This window comes from Lepidochelys olivacea (genome assembly GCF_965140295.1).
Source record: "Lepidochelys olivacea isolate rLepOli2 genome assembly, chromosome: 17".
NCBI classification, from domain to species: Eukaryota; Metazoa; Chordata; order Testudines; family Cheloniidae; genus Lepidochelys; species Lepidochelys olivacea.
Window position 1 is genome coordinate 2,506,265 of NC_140427.1, and position 21,774 is coordinate 2,528,038.

General features: G+C 44.6%; 1 protein-coding gene across 1 annotated transcript in view; it reads right to left on the reverse strand.

Annotated features, from left to right (window-relative positions):
- The window catches only part of SSH2 (slingshot protein phosphatase 2), a 134,620-nt gene that overhangs the window by 69,106 nt on the left and 43,740 nt on the right, over nt 1-21,774 (reverse strand). The window contains exon 2 of the mRNA XM_084650844.1: nt 14,838-14,881. Coding sequence (XP_084506970.1) covers nt 14,838-14,881 — 44 coding nt within the window. The remainder of the gene's footprint in view (nt 1-14,837; nt 14,882-21,774) is intronic.

Genomic DNA, 21,774 nt, shown 5'->3' on the forward strand with positions numbered 1-21,774 from the left:
CCCACCTCCACCTCTTATTAGGTTATTTAACACCCAGTTAAGCTGCCAGTCTTGAATCTTCTTCCATGCTACAGTTTATGACACCAGGAGTCAGTCCACAATTCGTATTCCCGTTTGGTTTATGCTCAGGATTTTACACTAGTTCCTATTGTGAAATGGAGGCCATGGAGCTTTGTTTCCCCTCTGAAGACTGCCAATGCTGAGTCAGCAAAGCAAGCCTTTTACACTCAGCATGGTAGAAGTACCAACAGCATAAGACTCCTCCAAGAGCTGGCAGTAACATTGCCCTAGTTCTTAGTAAAGGCTGAACATCTGTCACCTCCTCCGGGAGGAAGAGCACATTAAGGAAAATATTTCTCTATACACAAGTAAAATAAAAGATCCACAGCATTCTAACTCCCTTTAATCTTCATCTTTTGCTCCCAAGCCCCTGGTGACAAGGCTCCCAGGAGCAACCCAGGAATTCAGGGATTACTTTAAATTAGATGAGAAACATGCTGTCACTGTGTCATGCTCAAATAAATTTATCTCTAAGGTGCCACAAGTACTCCTTTTATTTTTGCGGATACAGACTAACACGGCTGCTACTCTGAAACATGCTGTGAAGTAAGCAAGTTCCCCACCTGGCAGGGAGTCAGAGGGGTGGCCATCCTAATTCACAGATTCCAAGGTTGGCAGGGAGCACTGCGACCATCTAGTCTGACCTCTTGTCTAACAGGCCATAGAGCTTCCCCAAAATAATCCCTAGAGCAGACATAGCCAATCTTGATTTGAAAAACTGTCAGTGATGGAGAATCCACCAGGACCCATGATAAACTGTTCCAATGGTTAATTCCCCTCACCATTACAAAGTTTAACTTATTTCCAATCTGAATTTGTCTAGCTTCAGGGTCCAGCTACTGGATCCTGTTAGAAGTCTCTCTGGTAGAATGAAGAGCCCATCATCATTATGTTCCCCATGTATGTTCCTATAGATCAATCAGGTCACCCTTAATCTTCTTTTTGTTAAACGAAAGAGATTGAGCTCTTGGAGTTTAATCACTAGAAGGCATGTTTTCAAATCCTTTCATCATTCTTCCGACTCTTCTCTGAACCCTCTCCAATTTGTCAACATCCTTCTTGAACTGCAGACACAGGAATCCAGCAGCGGTCAGATCTGTGCCAATTACAGAGGTAAAATAACCTCTCGACTGCTACTCATGATGCCCCTGTTTATGCATCCAAGGATCACATTTGCCTTTTGGCTACACCAGTGTCCCCCTGGGAGCTCAGATGCAGCTGATTATCCACCACAACCCAATTAGTTCTACGTATTGGGCAGGGAGAAGAGAATCACCAAGCCTTTTGTCAGGGACAGACCCATGTTATCTTTAACTCTTCAGAGAGCCAGCAGTTTGACAGAAGAACAAAGCAATCGGAAAATCACTTCAGGTACCAGAAATAATTTTTCTATGGGAACTACTCCATGACAGACAAGTAGTATACACAAACTAGGCATATTGTGTCTGCTTACTACACAGCATCAATTATGGGTGTACACTGCAGAGACGCAAGGCACTGACCAGTCACTGCAGTTGAGATGAGCTTATTCTTGGGGGGCGGGGGAAAAAGTATGTTGGATAAATTGAATTGTGGACAGAGAAGAGGGATTATAAAAAGTCTTTGTTTTCCTCTTCCTACACTAGAGCAAGGGGCTGGGGGCCATGAGCGGCACTTAACCATTTCAGTATGAGAAAACTGAAAGTGAACAAGTTACTTTTCATCAATAGACACTTAAACAAATCCATGTGTTAAGATTCTGCTAGCAGCTGAGTGAAGATCCAGAGGAAATAAAGTACACATTCACCCACTGACTCCCCCCAAAACTCTGTCGAATGAAGACAGACTTCCCTCCCCTTTTCTTTTAATGCAAGAAAATGTTAAAAGGTCAAATAAAACTGCATCATAAAAGGCAAGTTCTTGGGTTATTTAGAATTTAGAGCATGTAGTAATGCAGATATGCACAAGACAACTTTGGACAGACACTTTGAAGACAAGCAAAGTTCACCTGAAAGGATATTTTTAAAAAGCTGGAGTATGAATAAAAGGAAAATATCTAGTAGGATCTGTCACTGCAAGTCTTTGCTGGAATCTGCATTAACTCATGTGTCTCACTGCACACCCAGGAGCATTTGAATATTAGAGTTTAAGAGTCTTCCAAAGACATTTTAATTTAAGAAGATGCAACACTAGTCAGCTGTCCTCCTGCAAGAGAAGCATTTTGCCAGACTGGAATTAGTCTGTCTTATCGCCAAAGGTATGCAAGTCAGGGCACTAGGGAAGCAGGATCCCGTCAGCTCCTCAGGAGCCTGGTGAGAGGGCCCCATCTAGAGTTAGTACATACCAATGTCTACATACAGAAAACAAACCAGCGCTTCTGTCCCCATGCTAATGAATAATCTGCACAGTGCTTGAGTAAGGCTCTTGAGATAATCCATTTAATTTACTAAAATGTCACCCCAACAGCTGCTAGAAATATCTTAGTATGTTCTGCAAACATTACAAAATGCAGTCCCTCCATATAGAGTGGAAAAACCAATGTAGTGATTAATCAATCACACTTAACATACAGATAATACATTTCTAAAGGAATTAACCCTGGATTAAAATCAGATATTGCATCCCATATGTGGAGACCAACAATGTAAGAGATGCTTCACCAAGGACATATCATTCTGAGGATAGTGTAAGGTGTCAGCAGCAATTCTAAAAACTTAAGATTGTACTGAGATCTGCACTACGAACAGATTTCGATGTTATTTCTATGAAAGAAGTTGTATTGTAAAGATTGAAACATCAGCCCCATGGTCAAATCTCTCTCAACATCATGCTACAAGTCAGGACAGTATGCACTATTCAAATAGCCTGTAGGAATTGAAATATGCAGTTCTCATAGCCTACTTTCTTCAGGGTTAGGGAAACAGCCCCATATTTCTTTGCCAAAGTGTTACCCTGGCATTTCAGGGCTCCAAGCAGAAACTGAGATGTCAGCAAGAGATGTCAGCAAGAGATCCTCAGGAGGGGGATGAAAGAAAAGCATCTGAATTTTGATAAACACCATTTTGGTGTTTTTTAAACTTGCAAGACACAGAAGGCTGTTAAAATATATATTAGCGACAGGGTAAAGTTCTTCACTCTAGGTGATGATTCTCAAGTATGCGAAGAGTTAAATGTATTAAAATGCATGGAGTCAAAGCAGTGAGGGGTACTGTTCTAAATGACTAAAATTCTGGAATAAGGTGGGTAAGTATAAGCATCACTGTAAATAGCCCACCCACCTCCCACGGCAAGGCCAGGATTACATTTTGCAGTTTTAGACATCTGTGTTTAGCGCTCAATAGCTGGTAACAGGATTATCAGCACACTGCCTGGGGTAATAGGGCTAGGGGCTGTACACAATAGTGGCTCTGGCCTTTTGGCATAACAAACTGCTGATTGTGGCCTCCATATTTATCGGGAATAAATAAAAATAAGAACTATAGGCACATACACTTCACAACAAGTGGTTTTGCCCAGCTTACAGAAAGCAGTTCAAGTCTCTCCCACCACTTCCCAAGGCTAACTCAGACTGGCTTCCATTAGAGTCAGACCGGATTATGAATCTACCATGCAAAGCCTCCGTTAAAAGAATGTTGAGTGAGCCTGGTTAGGCATTCCAAAGTCAGGCAATGCCAGAGTGAGTTGCATGCACACAACACTAAATTCTCTTCTCTCGAAGCAATTCACTATAAAGAGTCCGACCTTATCTTCTATTCTGCAAGTAAAACATGAACCAAATTACAAAATCTCCAAGCATCACGTTCAGTCCTAAATCTGGATTTTGAGGATATCACACTAGAACAAAAAGCCTTTACTCTAGCCTCCCTGCACAGTCATAACATACTGAGGCCCCAATCCTGCAAGGAGCTCCATGCAGGCAGACCCTTTGAGTACATGGAGCCAGCAGTCCACCTGTTCGGTGCTCCTTGCATGAGCAAGGCCTCAATTAGTGCACGTGTTAACAGTCAAAATGTTAGGGTTGTTGCCATCAGAAGGAAGATAAATCAGAATGATTAACAAGGATTTAGAGGCATTTGGTGCAGATATAGAGTTTGAAACCTTTGAGGTGGAAAAAAGTTTCTTGTGGAGCTGTGGATTCTTGTCAGCATGAGTGGTCAACATGAGGCATGGGTGTAAACTGATAAAATATTTTCCACCCTTGCCTCGGCCCCTGGTGTGCTGCATATCAGAGCAAACCTCTATTGCACTGTTACGTCTGTGCCCACATTTGTTTGCTGCCTCTCATCAGATGCTAAGATTGCAAGCAGTGTGGGGCACAGACAGGCTTACTACACATGTATACAGTGCTTAGTGCAAGAGGATCCTGCTGGAAGCCCCTCACCCTTTTTTACACTTCTAAGGGATTCTATGGGTGGGTTTTGCAATTAAAACTGCTACTCCTCGCCGTTGCTTTAGAGACAGCTCCTGTCGTAGGGCTCTTCCGCAGGGGGCTCAAGGCTCATGTCCCCTCTGCTGTGCCTGCAGGACTCACTCAGACGTGCTACAAGTAGGCGTGCCGTGGTGAGTGTGCACGGGGGAAGCGGCTGCAGGGAGCCTGCAGTGGCGGGGCAGACGTGAACGGGCTTTGCCTAGTGTAAGAACAAAAGGTGTCTGTGTGGACACCATGCTAGGTACAGTGAGAGTGGTTCAGTTGTGCAGATCATGTGAAAAGTCTCTGGGGGCACCTCTGAACAATAGGAGGGTATGTGCATGAATTTCTGCCCAGGCCTGTTAACAGCAATGTGACAGATAAGGCATTGTAGGACCTAGACTCATTTTTCTTCCACATAAGATGGAATTATGTAAAGTTCTGAAGCTTCTGCTTTACAGAATGCACTCCTCTGCAGAGCCGGGTGAGTTACTGTACGGCCTGTTCCGTCACCTTGAGCATGAGTGTGGAAATATTCCTACGTTGCCACACATCTGTTTCCTGGGTCATTTGTGAGAAGACAAGTTCAAATCAAAACCACCACCATGGCCTAAACGATTAGCTTTGATGTCTAGCAGCAGCACCTCATGCATCAGCATGGCAGGGATGGATACAGAGGCAGCATGTTTGTCTTCTCCATGTTTGTAAGTAAGAGAACGCCAAGTTTTTCTCTGCATTGAGATTTCAGGAAGGGTACTGACGGCCTTCTAGAAAGAACTGCATGCAGTCCTTCCGCACTAGGAGCATGCTTGTTCTCCATGCTGGATTTGAGATAAGAGTAGCGAGTGATGTGAAGGAAGAGGAGCAATGCATCTCTCTGACAACACAACATTGGAACTTAACATTTCTTTTTAAATTGCGCCAAGTATTAATCACACTCCAAACTGTGCATGAAGGACAGCAGTATTTGAGCTGCAGCTCACTTCCCTCCCACCTTCAGCTCAGGTAAAAGGTTTGTTGACTTGTTCCACTGCTTTGTGCCCTAGAGGCCATACAGCTTACAGAGATAAGCAGGGGCTGAAGCTGGGTCTAAGTGAATTAGACACACAAATCAATGACTATCTGGAAAAAGCCTAATGGTAAAGATACAGGAGAATGCAAATAGGCAAAGCCCAATTGTTTAGAGACCCACCTGACAACTTCTGGAGCGGTCCTTCTACCACTCAGGATGGACAAGTCATATGATCAGGCCTATCCATCCCAGGTGTTTACAAACTGTATCTGTATTAAAAACAAAGCCCACAAATGTGACGAGGTTTTCCCTCACCAAAGCCCAAACTGTTTCAGCAGCACAGTGCTCATGAGCCAACCACCGTGTGCAGCGCAGGATGGAGGGAAAGACAGGGCAGGAAGGAAACTCATTCAATTTAAAGCCTTCATTGTGAATCAAAGGCACATGACTCACCGTGGCAATGGTCCTTATCTGTCTATACAGCAGCTATATTACACAGCTAGGGGGACTTAACTCAGTAATTAGTAAGATGTCCTGGTGCATACTGATTAAGAAATAGGTGCTATACAAAACTGTATTTAATCCTGTATCATCTCATTAGGACAGATTCCATTTCTAAGTCTGGTTATCTCAGACGTCAGGAAACATTTACACTTCTCAAAAAGAAAAGGAGGACTTGTGGCACCTTAGAGACTAACCAATTTATTAGAGCATAAGCTTTCGTGAGCTACAGCTCACTTCCTCAGATGCATATCGTGGAAACTGCAGCAGGTTCTCACTCACAATTGTGTAACAGGCAGTCTAAGCCATGCCACTCATCAACACCGCTCTAGCTCACTTTGTTTCTAATGGAAGCGTTTTCTATTTGTAATTCAGGAGGTATATTGAAAGCAATGTTCAAGGAAACCTGATTTCCTGGTTAAAATGACAAAGCCTCCTGGAAACTGCATTCCAAAGCTAAACTCACAGAGATGCCTCCAGCACAGACCTCTCCTGCCCATTCCCATCAAGGTGGAGAAGGTAGCCTGAGGTTTACATTTTGCTCATTAAGGCAACACCACTGAGAGTTCCATTTTTATTTTCTAAAGTATGTATCTAAGGGAGAGGAATAACCCTAGGGGAATCGTTTCAGTATAGGAAAGGAGAATCACAAATCAGACATCCATAAAGACAAAGGCGAGCATTAAACATCCAGTTTCTCAGTGTCTACTCTAGTATTGAAGTCTCGTATTAAAACAGTAGAAGTGAAGATAATGCATTTGGTACTTTTCCTCCAATACAGCTTATTCAAGACAAGGCCACACTGCTTTCAGACTCTCCTCTCTCGCGCTCTCCTTTATAAAGGTGTGTTTTTGTTGTCATTAAAAGAAATCCAATACAAAGTCTACGATCACCTGTGTGCACAGAGCCAGAGACGAAGGGGAGACTCATTAGTAAAGCAAGCAGAAACAAGAAGTAATGGTAATAGTAGTATGCGGAGATCTTTAGAAGAAAGCTCCCATATCAGCACAGAGAACTTTATAAGTGTTAAGCAAGTTTCAACACCTCCATATCAGTCAGATAAACACTCCCATACTCCATTTCCAAACAGGTTGCTGCAGCAGAGCGCCTATATGCGGCGGTGGAATTGCAGATGGAGGTACGCTAGCATACATTGGTGTGCGGCGCTCAGGTTTAGTGAGGAGTAGTGTGCAGAATGCAAACACCACTTTCTTTCTGAAACACTCAGTGCCAACTGCCCTGAGTCCTCACCAAAGCGTAAGTCATGGCTAGTTACACCCTTTGCTGACTTTAGAGGTGTAATCAGGCCAGAGTGTCATCTTTTGTACCACCACATGAATAAGGATTATTTCTCCAGATCAGCACTCAGCAGGACAAGGGTTTTTTGATTGCTTGTTTGTTTAAATTGGAGCTTCCGTGTCTGCATTTCTAACTCTCAGACCTGATGAAGAGTTAATGGTATATGCACCTTTTGATGTTACCAAATAAAGCATCTTCCTCCAAACAATACATTCTCTTCTGCTGAAGACAGCCTTTCAGACTAGGTTATGTGAATGGGCTATCACCCCACCCTTAGCAATCTTTGTACTGCTATGCTAAATTGTTAGTGTATTCCAAAAAAACAACAAGGAGTCCGGTGGCACCTTAAAGACTAAGGGATTTATTTGGGCATAAGCTTTTGTGGGTAAAAGAAAAAGTGTTTTTTTTAACTCACTAAAGCTTATGTCTAGATAAATCTGATAGTCTTTAAGGTGCTACTGGCCTCCTTGTTATTTTTTGTGGGTACAGACTAACACGGCTACCCCGATACTTGACAGTGTTACCCAAGTACACCATTCCCTGTATCCTCTGAACATTTGTTTCTAATCAGGGATGATTTTTCTTGGGTGGTACCTTTCCCAAATCACAATCCTACACATCAAACCTTTAGGACTAACTCAATCCCTTCTTCTGCCCCATTACAATCCCCACTAACACCCTCATATAAATAAAGCCAGTCTAGATTATAAAAACCCACTTTCCCATGGAACTAAGAGCAAGTGCATGGCAATCATGCCCTGCTTGTGTGTTGGTGCCCATTTCCACCAGCCTGTGTTAGTTTATCTTTTCAGAGTCTAAGCTCTTTGGGGCAAGGACTAAGTCTTCATGAAGCTGAAGAGGAGCTGGCCCTGGGTTTATGTTGCAGCAGTGCCCTCAGAATGGGTATTCTTACAAACAGAGGGCGAGAGAAGTATGGTGCCCCTGTTTCTGCAATGCTACTTCACAAAGCCTTGATTTGGGCTGTGTGTAACGTTCTCTTCTCACCGCTGCATGTAAAGAGAGTGTGATGTGAAACACCTGACAGCAGCACTGCAATCACGGACTCCTCATCCGTAGTTCACGGTCAGGCTGACTATTCATAAAAACAGGACATTATTTACAGGACAAATACATGAAAACTGGATCCTGAATGCAGACACTTGAGTGTTCTATTACATCATGTACCCTACCATTACTTGTAACATCCTCCAATGAGTAAAAATAACTTCCCCAGCTAATTCCATCCCCTTCCCTCCCGCACTCTGCTGCTCAGAATCAAGATGAGCTTGGCTGTTGATTTCTAGTTTGCTGAGACTAAAGTACTGGAAGGCAGTTGCTGGCAGTGTGGTCAATGCTACTACAAAGCCAGGAGGAGCAGCATAAAAGTAGGTGTTCTCACACTGTCCCCACTTTCAATGGTGGCTCATTAAAGTTCATTTTTGGACACTTTTTTTTTTGGGGGGGGGCGCGGAAGACACGTATGTGAGGGCAGGGGGTGGAAGATGAGCTATTTAAAGCTAAATGGACTTTTTCAGAAGATCAGGCTCAGACGTTGACTATTTAAAGATACACCTACTGAAAGCTTTTAAGGGGTATCCAAAATCAATGCAAGGCTGAAACAAGGTTCCATGTTTTCTAGCAGCTCAAGCCAATTCTGGACAGAGACATGGACAAGCATCCTGCACTTGGGTTCTGTAAACAGAAACTGTTATTATTAACCCCAACATAAAAATTGATAAGGTAACCAACTGAAATAAGGTTGAGACTTTACTATGAAAGTCTGAATCATTGTAACAGATCAGACTAGTGTTTCCTCTAGTCTAGTACCCAGTCTTCAACAACAGCTGGTGGAAGATGCTTCCAAGGAAGGTCCAAAAAACCTAATTATAGAATAGTCTGCCCATAAGAGAAATTTCTTCCTCCTCCATTAGCTAGAAATTGGCTTATACCCTGAAGCACAGGGGGGCTAGATCTGTTCCAAACATCAGACTTTTTAAATCTCAACTAATATAAAACTGCGGATATTCTCATTACCCACAAGCTTCCAATCCTTTTTCAAAGCTTGTTAAGATAGGTCATGTTAGCCTCTGACACTCCTGCGGTAATAAGTTCCAGAGGTCACCATTGTCAAGTAAATAAAGCTGACAAAAGGAAATGATTTTGTAAGTTTTCTGGGATCTACACACCTGAAAGGCAATCAGAATAAAATTCAAGGCACCAATTTAGAACCAAAAAAAAATTTTTTTTTTAATTTTTTTTTTTTTGGAGTTTTCACAATAGCAGATTTGCAATATCTACAGAAAGGCAAGACTCCATACTACTTAATCAGAATTCTGTCCAGTTTGAGTTTTACATTTTACACCTAGCAAGGAAGTCCCCAATTAATTATTAAATAACTGATAGTATTTCACCAGTTGTGTTGCTTAGAGACGATATATTACATCCACAAAATTACAATAGAAGAACGTTAAGGTTGCAAAGGCAAAACTAAACAGTTAGGAAACGCCTTAATTAAGGTTGTCTGTGCACCATCCATTTCGTGCACTGAAAGAGGCAGGGGTCCTTTTAAAAAAGGAATGTGATCATATAATTAAAGATCATGTATCATAATGCACACACATGAGGGGGGTCAAATTAAGGTTGTATGGACATCATTGATTCAAGCATTTTTTAAACTCCTAAGTGCTTCACTTTGCACATTTAATGTTCTTTTAACTTAAGACTTTTGGATGTTAAATATTTTATAATTCTATCACCACAGCTCATAGTGAGTTGGATTTCTTCCAGGCATGTAATGTAACAGTGCTTATGAAAAACAGTGCCAGTTTACATATAATCTCCTAACATTAAAAACTAGAGTGCTTCCTAATCTTACCCATCTGGGAGCCCCTGGCAGGTCTCAGCAGCAGAGTCATTAAATTACTCATTTTTGAGGAGTTGCTTTTGTCACTGCCTTTTATCAGGTGGCAGCAGCTCTCCATTCAAGTGTCAGGGACGAGTCTTGCTGGGCTTTGCTTTAGCGCACCCCAATACTCTAGTCACACTCCGCTGTTTCTCTAGACACCCAATTCTTTCCTTTGGCTGCACAGCTTCTCTGCCAAAGGAAGTAGCTCTTGTAGCATCTCTGATCAACCTGTCTTCCATAGAATGGCCAGAAGAAAGCGGACCATCCAGCAATACTTCTAGAGCTTGTTTTTTAAGACACTTTATTGGCTCTTTACACTAATGACTGTTTCTTGGTGAGGTCTCCGAATTGAAAGCTGAAGCATTTACATGAAATCTTATGGGAAAATTGGATTAGTTTAAATCGTTTCACTTAAAGTTGCATTTTTCAGGAACATAACTACAATGTTGAGTGAGAAGTTACTGTATTTGCTTTGCAGCCACACAGGAGTTTGCGCTAATCTCCTGGTCGTCACTGCAAAATATATATATAGATAGTATTTAGGAGTTACGTATCTATATTGAAAATTGAGCTCTTAAGGGAGAGGACCCCAAACTGTGGGGTGCGCCCCTCTGGGAGGGGAGGGCAGAGGAACATTCAAGGGGATGCAGCTGGGGCCAGGGCCAGCCACCACAGGGGACAGGGAGGGAGTGCCACCCAGCTCCACTCCTGGCCCTGGGACCCCAGCAGCCGGAGTCAGCCCCTAGCTGGGGCCCCAGCCTCAGCCCCCTTACTCCTGTCCACGTCTGCCCTCCCGCCCCAAGTCGTGGCCCCACTCCTAGGCCCTAGGGGGGTGGGACATAGACAGAGGTAAGGGGAGCACAACCCTGAAAAGTTTGGGGACCACTGTCTTAAGGACTTGGAGTTGAGGCAGGTCACCAAGAGGTGACACTTTGGAGGCTGAAAGGATCATGCATCTCCCTGTCTGGCCATTGGCCTTGAGCTGTATGACTATTTGCATACTGAGTCAGGTGTGAACGGAGGAACTGTGAAATTTACAAGAAGAAACAAAGGCAAGGGGATGTTCTGTATATGAATAAGAACAAAGGTTTGATCTGGTATATCTTGGAGTGCAAAGAGACACACTGAATCCTTCACCGAGGAGGCAAACTAACAGCGTGCTTGTCTCGTGAAAGGACGGCCACAGCCAGTCTGGGTGTAAAGGACTAGAAGAACGCAGGGTAAGCAATACTCTACAGGACACAAGAATATGTTGTTCATTAAATCTAGGCTCTAGGGTGCGTGTTCTGATTTTATTATTTGGCATGGAACCGTTTGTTTCCGATACTTCTACCTGCTATGACCAGAATCTCTGGGCTTTGTTAAATAAACGTATTTCACTATAAACATGTTTAAGTGCTGCGTGTTAAATGCAGTGGTGATCTGAGGTGGGACTGGTAAGTTGCAGAGCCCTGTTTCTTTGGGAGCAGCGAATCTGCGAGCACTGCGAGAGTCCAGTGGAGCAGGGGCTGGGTGCTCCAGGGAGTCACTCAGATGGTTCGAGGGTTGAGATGTGCCTATTGCCAACTTGCAGAGTGACAATGGGGCCTGCAAGGCCTAGAAGGCAGGGCTTGTGTTGGGTGTGGCCAGTAGAGCTAGGGAGCTGACCACAGCAGCTAGACAGGGTTTTCTCCTGTTAAGGGCAGGTGGTAGCAAGATGCCTCACAACCTGGGTACCCCTGGGCAGCATCCCAGCCTGCTCAGAGGGGAAGACGAAGGCACACATGCCTGATAAGCTTAGAGACTGAACAGTGCACAGAAAATGAAGATGTTAAATGCATCTCCGTATGTGCTTACTCCCAATATTTAAACTACACCTTGTATAGGTGAAAAATTAAGTGTTTAAAAAAAATCCCTGTTAATTACCTAATAGCATTTATTAAAGTAGGAAAGGATTAACTTAATATCTTATTCCTGAAACGGACTTCCTGCTGTAATGAAAATGCTTTCAAGTAGAATTTCCCCACATTTTCATGCTGGTGTCAGTGGGCGATGTTGAGGCATGCTTGGGGCAGAGGACGCTACTGAGGCTGGTGCTATCATGACTTTGCATGAGGTCAGGCAAGGCATGGAATGTTCTTCCTGAAAGAGCTATTTAAATCAAACCCACTGCAGGCGAGGAGTCAGAGATAAAAGCCAGGGCCTGGGCAGGTAAGTTAGAATGATTGCATCAGCTCTGCCTCATCCCAGGAAAGCTGCACCAACTGGGCCCTGCTCAGACAAGCACTCAGAAATTCCATTAATAAAATTAACTCTTTAAAAGGCACCTAAGTACAGCTCCTAATTAAGGCTGGATTTAACTCAGCCCATTTTTAACTGAAAGCTTCCATCTAATACCATTCTGCAGACACGACAGGCTACTTACTGCCACCCAGAAACAGCATTTCAGCTTTCTAAATGGCTTCAGATCTTTATTACGTCTGTCCAAGCAGCTTATTTCCCCTTAGAAAGGGTCTTGGCTAACGTTAGCTTCCCTACCACCAGCAACAGGAAGTCTCGGAGCAGAGGTCACCATGTCAACAGCGGGGTGCCATTTCCTATCCTAGAGAAGTATTTTAAATATGCATAAAATGTGATCATTGAACCCATCTTAAAAAGAAGCCCCTAACTAGGCCACAGCAACTGAGCTGACACAAAAAATCCCACACTGCCGCCAAGCCCAAGTGCATAAGTGAGGCTCCAAAGAGCCATGAGATTTTAATAAATAAATTGGGTTTGTTATTTATGTTAGGCTTTTGAGCCTTCAGGCTTCATGTTTTCAGGCTTTTCTCGACAATCACCAAAGCTATAGACTTCTTAATGAGACTCGAGAGTCTCATGTAGGTGCCCGACTCCAGGAGCTGGTGGTCTACAGGGGAAAAAGCCACCAACCTCTGCCTGCCTGCAGCTGAAGAGGCAGCCAAAAGCTGGTGGTCTCTCAGAGGTGGAACCATATCTCCCTTGCCCGACTGACCCATGTGGTCCGCCTCCAAGGCCATGCAGAGCAAAGACCTCAATACCATGGAATTGTGGACCTCATAACAAACAAGATAGGATCACAACAGCCAGAAAGAATCATTGTACTTCCTTCCTTTGCAATTCTCTACATAAAAAGCTAACACAAAGGAGAGATCCGACAGAGAGAACATTTCAGTGAGACAGTTCTGTTGCCATTGGACAAGTCACCTAGTTAAAGTAGCTCTCATTGAAATGATCCAATTTTCAGAGTAAAAACAGCTGAAAGTTTTGAAGTTGTGGAAAAGTTACCATTGTTAAGTCTGTGTGGCTGACAAGTCCGAGAGGTCACCAGCTCATAACCCGTGTAATGTGCTTAGCTCTGGTGAGCTGGTTTTGTTTAGGTAAGAGTTTGATGGCAGATACAGTTTTCTGTTTGACATGACTGGACTTGGTATTTACAGGAATTAATACAGACTTCCCATTCTTCTTCTATGGATTATTTTGGGATTACAGCTCCTTTGGCTCTCACTATTCTCGGACAGAAACAGAGGACGATGCCTTGGTAGGTATGAGGACATGTGTGCAAGAGGAACACTCGCCACCTACATACCCAGTGAAATAGGCAGAGGACAAAAAGATACTTTGATACCGCATTACCATGTATTCAATGCTCAAAGTACACTCACCTGCAAAAAAGCTAGCACACCTGTCCAACTTTTTGAATATTAACATTTGAAAGACATGCCCGGTTCGTTAAACGTGTAATCTGATTTCACTCAAATTTAATAAAATCATGGAAAACAGCATCTCATGGGTAGTCAGTGATCCCATATTACAGGGATTAAATGGAGAGATCTGATTACAGTACTGTCTGTTTTTCTAAACAAACACTCCCTGTTATACTCCATGTCTACATGGCAAGGAGTTGTAAACTTGTGAGAACTTCCTAAATAAATCAGCAGTGTAAGTGATGGCTGGGCTTACAGGCATGAAGTAACCCAGTCGCTTCAGCTTTGGGGACAGTTGATTAGCTGCCAGGAGATGTTGCAGGAATATCTAGAGGTGAAGGAGTACGAGAACTGAAGGGTGCTAACGGGAGGATGAAGTCAGATTCTGTGATGCTGTCCCATACACAGATTAACCTGATCTCACCCAACATTAGTAAGAGGGACGGAGTGGCTGTGGCTCGGGTTTTTACTAGAGGGCCACGGCCAATGGAGCAAGGCCACTGCGCCCTGAAGCTCTCAGTATCCCCGTGTCATGGGTGATGGGCCAATCCTGGGAACCTGAGCAACTGCCACGCCTGGGAGCTGGAAGTGCTCAGCATCACAGGACTTGGCAACGGACGCTTCGCCCACAGCTGCACAGGCTCTTCCCACCTGTTCCCCATGTAGTAGTGGCCAAAGCACCCCTCCCCAGAGGCATGGATTCTTCCCTCCCAGGAAGCCTTGCTGTACCCTTCTGACCCACCACAGAGCCAATTTCCTCTGCTGCAGTGGCCCCTTTGCTGGAGACACTGTCTAGGCTGGGGTTAGAGGACATTAGCTTCCAAGAAAGGTCAAGATGATCCAGCTGTGTTGGACTAGCGAGAGCTAGAAAGTGGGAAGGGGCTGTGGAAGCAGGGGAAGAGATCTGCGCTGCAGTCACCATGGAAACCATCCTTCACTACTGCTGCAAGCGCTAAGTGACACTCTTACCTTCTGGGCTGGGACCGGCACTCTTCCTCCCCACTATCCGCCTCCTGCATGCACAGAGGAGAAAAAACAGGACCAGTTAAAATACTAACCCATTCATAAAACTTCAGACCATTGCACTTTACTAGCTTGGGCGGTGTCTGTAGGTGGGGGGTTTCTTTTTTATTACCCCTGCACATCTCTCTTTCTGCTGCTGCATATGCACTTACTTTCTGAAAGCCTTTAAATAAACACATGAGAATCATTTTTCAACTGCAGACTTTAACATGCTGCTGCATGGCCTTCCAATGATCTCTGCCAACCAAAGAGCACCAACCGTCAAGCACTTACATTGCTCCTGGGGGGGAAATCCCAGTGTCTGACAGTGAGAAGCTCAGAATCAAAAAAGAGCAAAAAAGTGAACCCAAAATGGGGCTGGGTAAGTGCAGACTAACTAGAAAGTGGAAATTTGACACAGTCCGCGGCTTCTGATGCAAAATTAATCGGCATAATTTCTAACATGCTGTGGAATTTTATTAGGACTTTCTATAATCTCAAGGTGATTAATTCCACTTCATAGCAGATTTAAATGGACATTCGCAGGCAGGACTGGGGGAGGGGTGTAGAATTTGCTTTATCAGTGAAAATAATAAAATCAAGTTTGGCCGATGTAGTTCTGTGGTGGCTGGGAAGCATTTTAAAGTACAAGCAACATTCTAAATTGGCACAGAAAGGCCTTCAAGGAAACCAAAGCTCAGCACCTGGTAACAGGAGATACGGGCAACGCTACTCTTTCAAGTTTATGCCCAGGTCACTTGGGGGTTTTAGGCTGTGATTGTACTGACTCATAGAAGCACAGGACTGGAAGGGACTTCAATAGGTCACCTAGTCTGGACCCCTGCACTCAGGACAGGACTATGTAATAACTAGACCATCCCTGACAGGTGTTTGGAGATTTTTAAGAACAGGTCAGACAATGACAGAGATTCCACAACCTCCCTAGGCAATTTTTTCCAGGGCTTAACTACCCTGAGAGTTTTTCCCTCATGTCCAACCAACCTAAACCACATTTGCTGCAACGTTTGCTGTTGCTTCTTGTCCTGTCCTCAGAGGTTAAGGAGAACAATTTTTCCATGTCCAATTCCAAGCAGGGTCACACCTTCCGTTATTTGGGAGGGAGACCTCCAAAGAGCATACAGGTGCTGTAGGTAGTGGTGTTGGCAATTGAATAAGTGGCTCCTTTTTCTTTTAAGCCAGCACTGCCCCAGTGCAGTGCTATGGAGTGTTTTTGCTATCTTTCAGGCAAGAGGTAAAACCCACAGTCCTCCAGGCACTGAAGGTCCCACAGCTTTGTTCTCCAGGGGCTGAGCATTAGCAAGATATACTGACCAAACCCCAGTGCAGACATTTATGTCATTCTCCCATAGATTTTTAAATTAGATCCTGGATTCTTCCTCCCTGTTAGACTGGTGTGTAGTGTTCCAGTCTACTGTCATAACAGCTGTTCCATTCCACCCCAGAGTGGTTGCATTTCTGTGGAGGAGGAAGAGGTATCTAGCACTTGTAAAGGAGCATCCACAGAGGAGCTTATGGGGTGGGAAGAAGGCTATCAGCAGAAAGGGACCAACTTTTGCACAGCTAGAGTGAGCAGTCAGAAAGTGCCCATTATATTTCTATAAAGCGCCCATGCTAGGCTTTCCCCTGCAGCATTGCATTACACCTAGATACCTTTGTTAGAATGGCTCCAAAAATGTTCTATCACCACAATTCCTAGTGACCGCACCTGCCGCACGTGGGGAGTTTATCTGAATCCCAAAGACTCTGTATGCTGCATGCCAGTGAACCCGATACAGAGACCGAGGCTTTGCCAGCTACGGAACTATCCTAGCTTTCCTTCTACATCTTTCATCTGCTATGGCTTTGAAAATGCTCTTGCACCCATCCCTACCAGCCCATTCAGCTGCCACCTGCAAGGCGTACAGGTGGAGACAAATATGGAATGGTTTGGCTAGGACCTATCATGAGGTAGCAGAAGAGTAAGAAATAAGATTGTGGATTGGGTCCGGATCAGCAGAATAACCAGCCATTATGTCTGCTGACCCTCCCGTCCAGCCCCACCAGAGGGTAGGTGCAGACCTGCTGCTCAGGGGCAGGAGAGCAAGGAGTTTTGAAACACTTGCGGAATTTGCAGAAAGATTCAGACCTGCAATTCTTAAGTCACAGGCTCAAGAAGGGTGGAATGGAAATGTCACATTTCACCACCAGGGGATTGTATAACCAGATTTGGTTTCCTGTAACTTCACAGAATGAGAGGCACAGCTCAAGAACGCCATCAGTGCAGCATTACTTGGGTCCTGTTCGTTATTATGTGCAAAGCTCAAGCCCTTTCTTTATACAAAATGCAAGATACAGATGCGGAACGGCCAGCAGAAATATTTGCATCTCTGCTATCTGAGAATCTGATCCTGGGAGGTGCTCGCTAGCAGAGTTCCAGGAGCATAGGTGCTCAGCGCCTCTCAGGCTCAGACCCCCGTTAATGCCTAGTAAACGAGGAGACAAATATCAAAACAGACACCTATGGCAACAAATTGGAGCTAAAGCTGCAGGCTACACATGCTGAGGGGAAGCCAGCAGGGCTACCTTCCACACCGCAGGCCTCAGAATTAGCAGTGTCACTCCAGCAGCGTGAGACAGGCAAGACGGCACGCCTCTCCTAACTGAAAACCCCAACCCACTCCATCATCAGGAGAGAACGTGATGCAAATATTAACACTGTCAAACAGGTACAACCACGCAGGGAGAGCATTGGCTGAGCAGCTTTCCAAGCCCTCCCTCCTGCAATGAAGCGGTACAATGTTCAGCCAGCTGCAGGCAGGGACTGGCTCAAAGTGGCTGGATGCTGCAAGCCGCGGCTTGGATAGGCCGCGTGACGGCAGGAGCCTGAAGCTGGTTGCCATTATGTGGGCATCCACAGGGATGGCACAAGCCAGGCTGTTGCACACCAGGCTGGCCACAGCTGTACTTGCAACCGGCATCCCAGGTAGCTGAAGACAGGAGGCTTTTAGCCTGAGCTTCCCAGCAACTTGTCAAGAGCACCGCATGCAGCTGGCCAGGATGCGGTGCCATTCAGTGCTGGCCACACTGAAAGCTCTAGGCGACAGGGGCTTTGTTTTCCTAGGTGCCTGCACAGCACTTAGCACAACACGGCCCTCACCATCATTGGGACCTTTAAACAACAAGCGTTTGTAACAGCCCCTCATCAGCCATCTACCAGTGAGGTCAAATCTAGAATAATCAAGTGACTGACAGTCTCAGGACTAGATGCCTTTCCTGGTTTAGCTATGAAGTCCTAAGTGTATGTGCAATTATCTCCTTACGAACAAATTTCCTTTTAAGGGAAACACCAACGTGGAGTGTAGCTAACTGGTGCAAGTCAAGTGACTTGAAAGAGCTAGATATCCCACCTCCTAAAAACGGATAGATTGGCACATGAGGAACGGGGAACCCGTTGTCAACTTTGCAATCAGATTGCGTTTTCCTGTGTCCGAGTTACTCTGCTGTCAGGCAGGGTAAAAAAATTCTCAAAAGCACGCAGGTCACTCAAGCACTTTGAAAAGTTTGCCCACTGCAGATCTGCACCAAACTATCCTTAGAACCAGTTGGATTCTGCCAGGTCACAAGACACGTGGCCAACACTCCATATGGGTTCCCCAGGAAGGGGACTTACTGCTAATAATAACAGCAGTCAACAAAGTGAATAGCAGCCATTATGGGTGAGCCAAGAGCTCGAAAGGGTTTGTTCTCTAGTCAAATGCATTCTTCAAGCCCAGGATAAGGTGAAGTAGTGGAGAGAAGCACTTCAGGTCTGCACAACCTCACTCAGTAATCTAAGCTATGCAGACAATGCTGTTTTCGGTCTGGAACGTGCAGCAAGCAACATCATTACAGCAAGTGGCCAGCTGCACATCCAAAAAAACCCCAGCCATGGCAACTAGCAAGCACCCTGTCCCCTCAGCAAAAACAAACAAACAAACAGAGGGGATGCCCTGAAGCATATAGACCATTTCAATTATCTTGGCTCCACATGGAATTTAAACCTCATGAGCTCTCTGAAAACATGGAGGCGGATAGACAGGACCCCATCAGTTGCAATCTGTCGCCGCTGAAGACTTGATGAGATCTAAACATTATAGACATAAATGCAGCACATTTTAGTGTCAGGAGTTCAGAGCGTAGCCACTTAGGGTCATATAAACTGGACTATGAACACATGCGATTCTGGTCAGTCTCTAAGATCAAACAGTGCTACCTGCACTCTGCTGTCCAGCTCGGGACATCTGAAAACTCATCTTTAACCTTTAGGATTTATGGCAACATCTGTCTTCCCTATCTGTCTTCACTACCAAGATTCCTGTCCATCGGTCTGCTACCCTCTCCCCTCCAGCCAGTTGGCATCTCATGCATCTGTCTAGGTATGCACGCCCCACCCCCATATCAGCTTTATGGGAGCATCTCATCTTACTTCCGTCCTTCCAGCTTCTTCAGGATCCTGCTCCCCAAAACACTTTCCTCTCTTACCCTGTGACTCTTTCACTGACTTTCCACATCAAGTTCAATCTTTTCTGTCTCCTATTGGAGGCTCTTTGCAACTCCAGCACAGCTTCTCTTATCTGCTTCACACTTCCCAAGCTTCCCTTCTGACTACCCCTTTGCAGCCTCCTCTTGGTGCCGCCTTATGGGCTGCTCCTGTTATGCTTAACAGTCTTCCACTTCAAAACACTCCCTTATTCTGCCATGGAATTTCTCCTCCACCATGAGCTCGGACCATCACCTGACATGCTGCATATCTAGCTATTGCACTATTTCCTGAGCTAGGCTGTAATCATTCACACGTATTTTTCTATGACCGTAAAGCAGTAAGATCACTAAACATACTGTAAAGACGAGGGGCCGCTCTAAACCTGGAACTACAATTTAATACAAATTCTCCACTAGAGGGCAGGAGAGACATGGCATGGACAAACACTACAAGTTCAGGAGTGACTCTCACCTACGGGAGATGAAGGAGGATGCATCTCCCACATGCTAGTTACTTTTAACTAGAGAGCGTTTTGGAAGATCCTGTTGCCATTTCTCAGTGCGTTCCCAAAGCGTGGGAAGTATTGCTGCAGTGCAGCCAGCTAAGGAGACTACCTAGAATCTATTTAAGCTGGTTTTCCAACTGTGGTACAAAAGGCCATTCGGAGATGCATACAGTGGGGCGTCTGTTGAGCTGACAGCCACCAACACTGAAGCGTCTCGCGTGCATCCCTGGAATACAAGCTCTCAAGTGTTTTCAAACTGTACGCTACAGCCAAAACTCAGCGCTGAGTGCCTGGCCAGTAGCTTGTGGTTAGTGCTATGTAGAGGCTCCTAGGGGCTGATTGTTCCATTCTCAAGCCAGCCCCTTGTACCAATGTACAACTCCTAGTGGTTTAGAAGCAGCCTTGACAAGCTCCAAAAGGAGTCATGCCCTGTCTTCCTTGGCCAGAGAAATGGCAGAAACAGGGGGCTCAGGGGAAACAAAAGGAGAGCCATGGCTCTAACGAGGCCGCAGTATTAATGACAGCTTAAAATGAAAGATGAAACTTTCACTCTTTGCACCTTTCAGGCTATGCGGAACAGAATATGCAAAACACAAACCCAGTTTTTACTTTGATCTTCTGACACAGTCATTAAAAGGGCAAGGGAGAACAGAGACATTATTTAGCATTCGTCAGGCTTATACAACGGCACTCTCTCCATGTCACATAAGCCACTCTCCTGTCCCTATGAAGCTTCTTTCTTATCTCCATGTGGCAATAAAAAACAGTGCTCATCTGCATTCTGAAATTCAGATGCCAGCTTGTTTGTCTGCATGTAACATGTCTGAGTTCCCTGGCACACACATTCGTTGGATAAGATGTATGATTTCCACCAACTCCTTCCCAAAACTACTGTAGCTAACATTTACTACACTTTCATTAGCCATGGTACATTAGTGAGGCTTCTTGCCACCTACTTGTTTGAACCCTAAAATAAACTCACTTTAGCATACCTGTTTGGTTATATTGCTGAAGCATGTGTCAGAAACTTGTAGAAAACATGCCTCAACTGCTGCTTGCATCCTTTGCAAAGTGAAATGCCAGCTGCTAAACTACTATCAAGAACGCCCTTCTATCAAAACAAGCAGATGAGTTAATCTCTCAATTTGCCAGTGTGAAGCAGTGGTATTAATAGACCACTACATTTTATGCATTCCACCCTCAGTTTGAAGATGCAGCTGTAGTCTAATATGCATGGCAGAGTTTCCCATAGCCAGGCTACATCACCAAACTGGATCTGTACCAGGAGTTAGCTTTTTACCATAAAACTGTAATTAATACATACATACATAAAAATAATAATTTTAAAGGATTAAAAAAACCAGAGAAAATGGTCTCTTCCATCATAACAGCTAGCATCATCTTCCTTAGAAAAGATTCCTGTTATCAAAAAAATGAAATCTGCTCCCATGACTGTACACACTCAGAAAGCCCCACTTTGAATGGCATTAAAAAGATCACCAGAATTAGTTTGGGGTCAGACTGCTCTAGCTGGACATTTTAATGGAAGATGCTAGATCAATTTATAAATGAAATGCAAAAATACACCTACAAATTCCATCAGCTGCAAGCCTGGTGCATTTACTTATCTTCTCTTCCCTCTCTGAAGAGGGGCTGGGAACACAAGAGCCTAGTGTGACAGTACATTTAGCCAACTTCAGATCTGCCCTTCACCACCCTCCACCCAAAACAACCCCCACCACTGACTTTCTCCAGGGAACTAATACACTGACTAAACCAACAAGCCTTTAGAACAACCTACATGGCCAAGAGGCTGGCAATTCAGACAAACTGTCATTCTAACTTGTGTCTAGACTCTCTCTCTCTCTCTAGAGCGG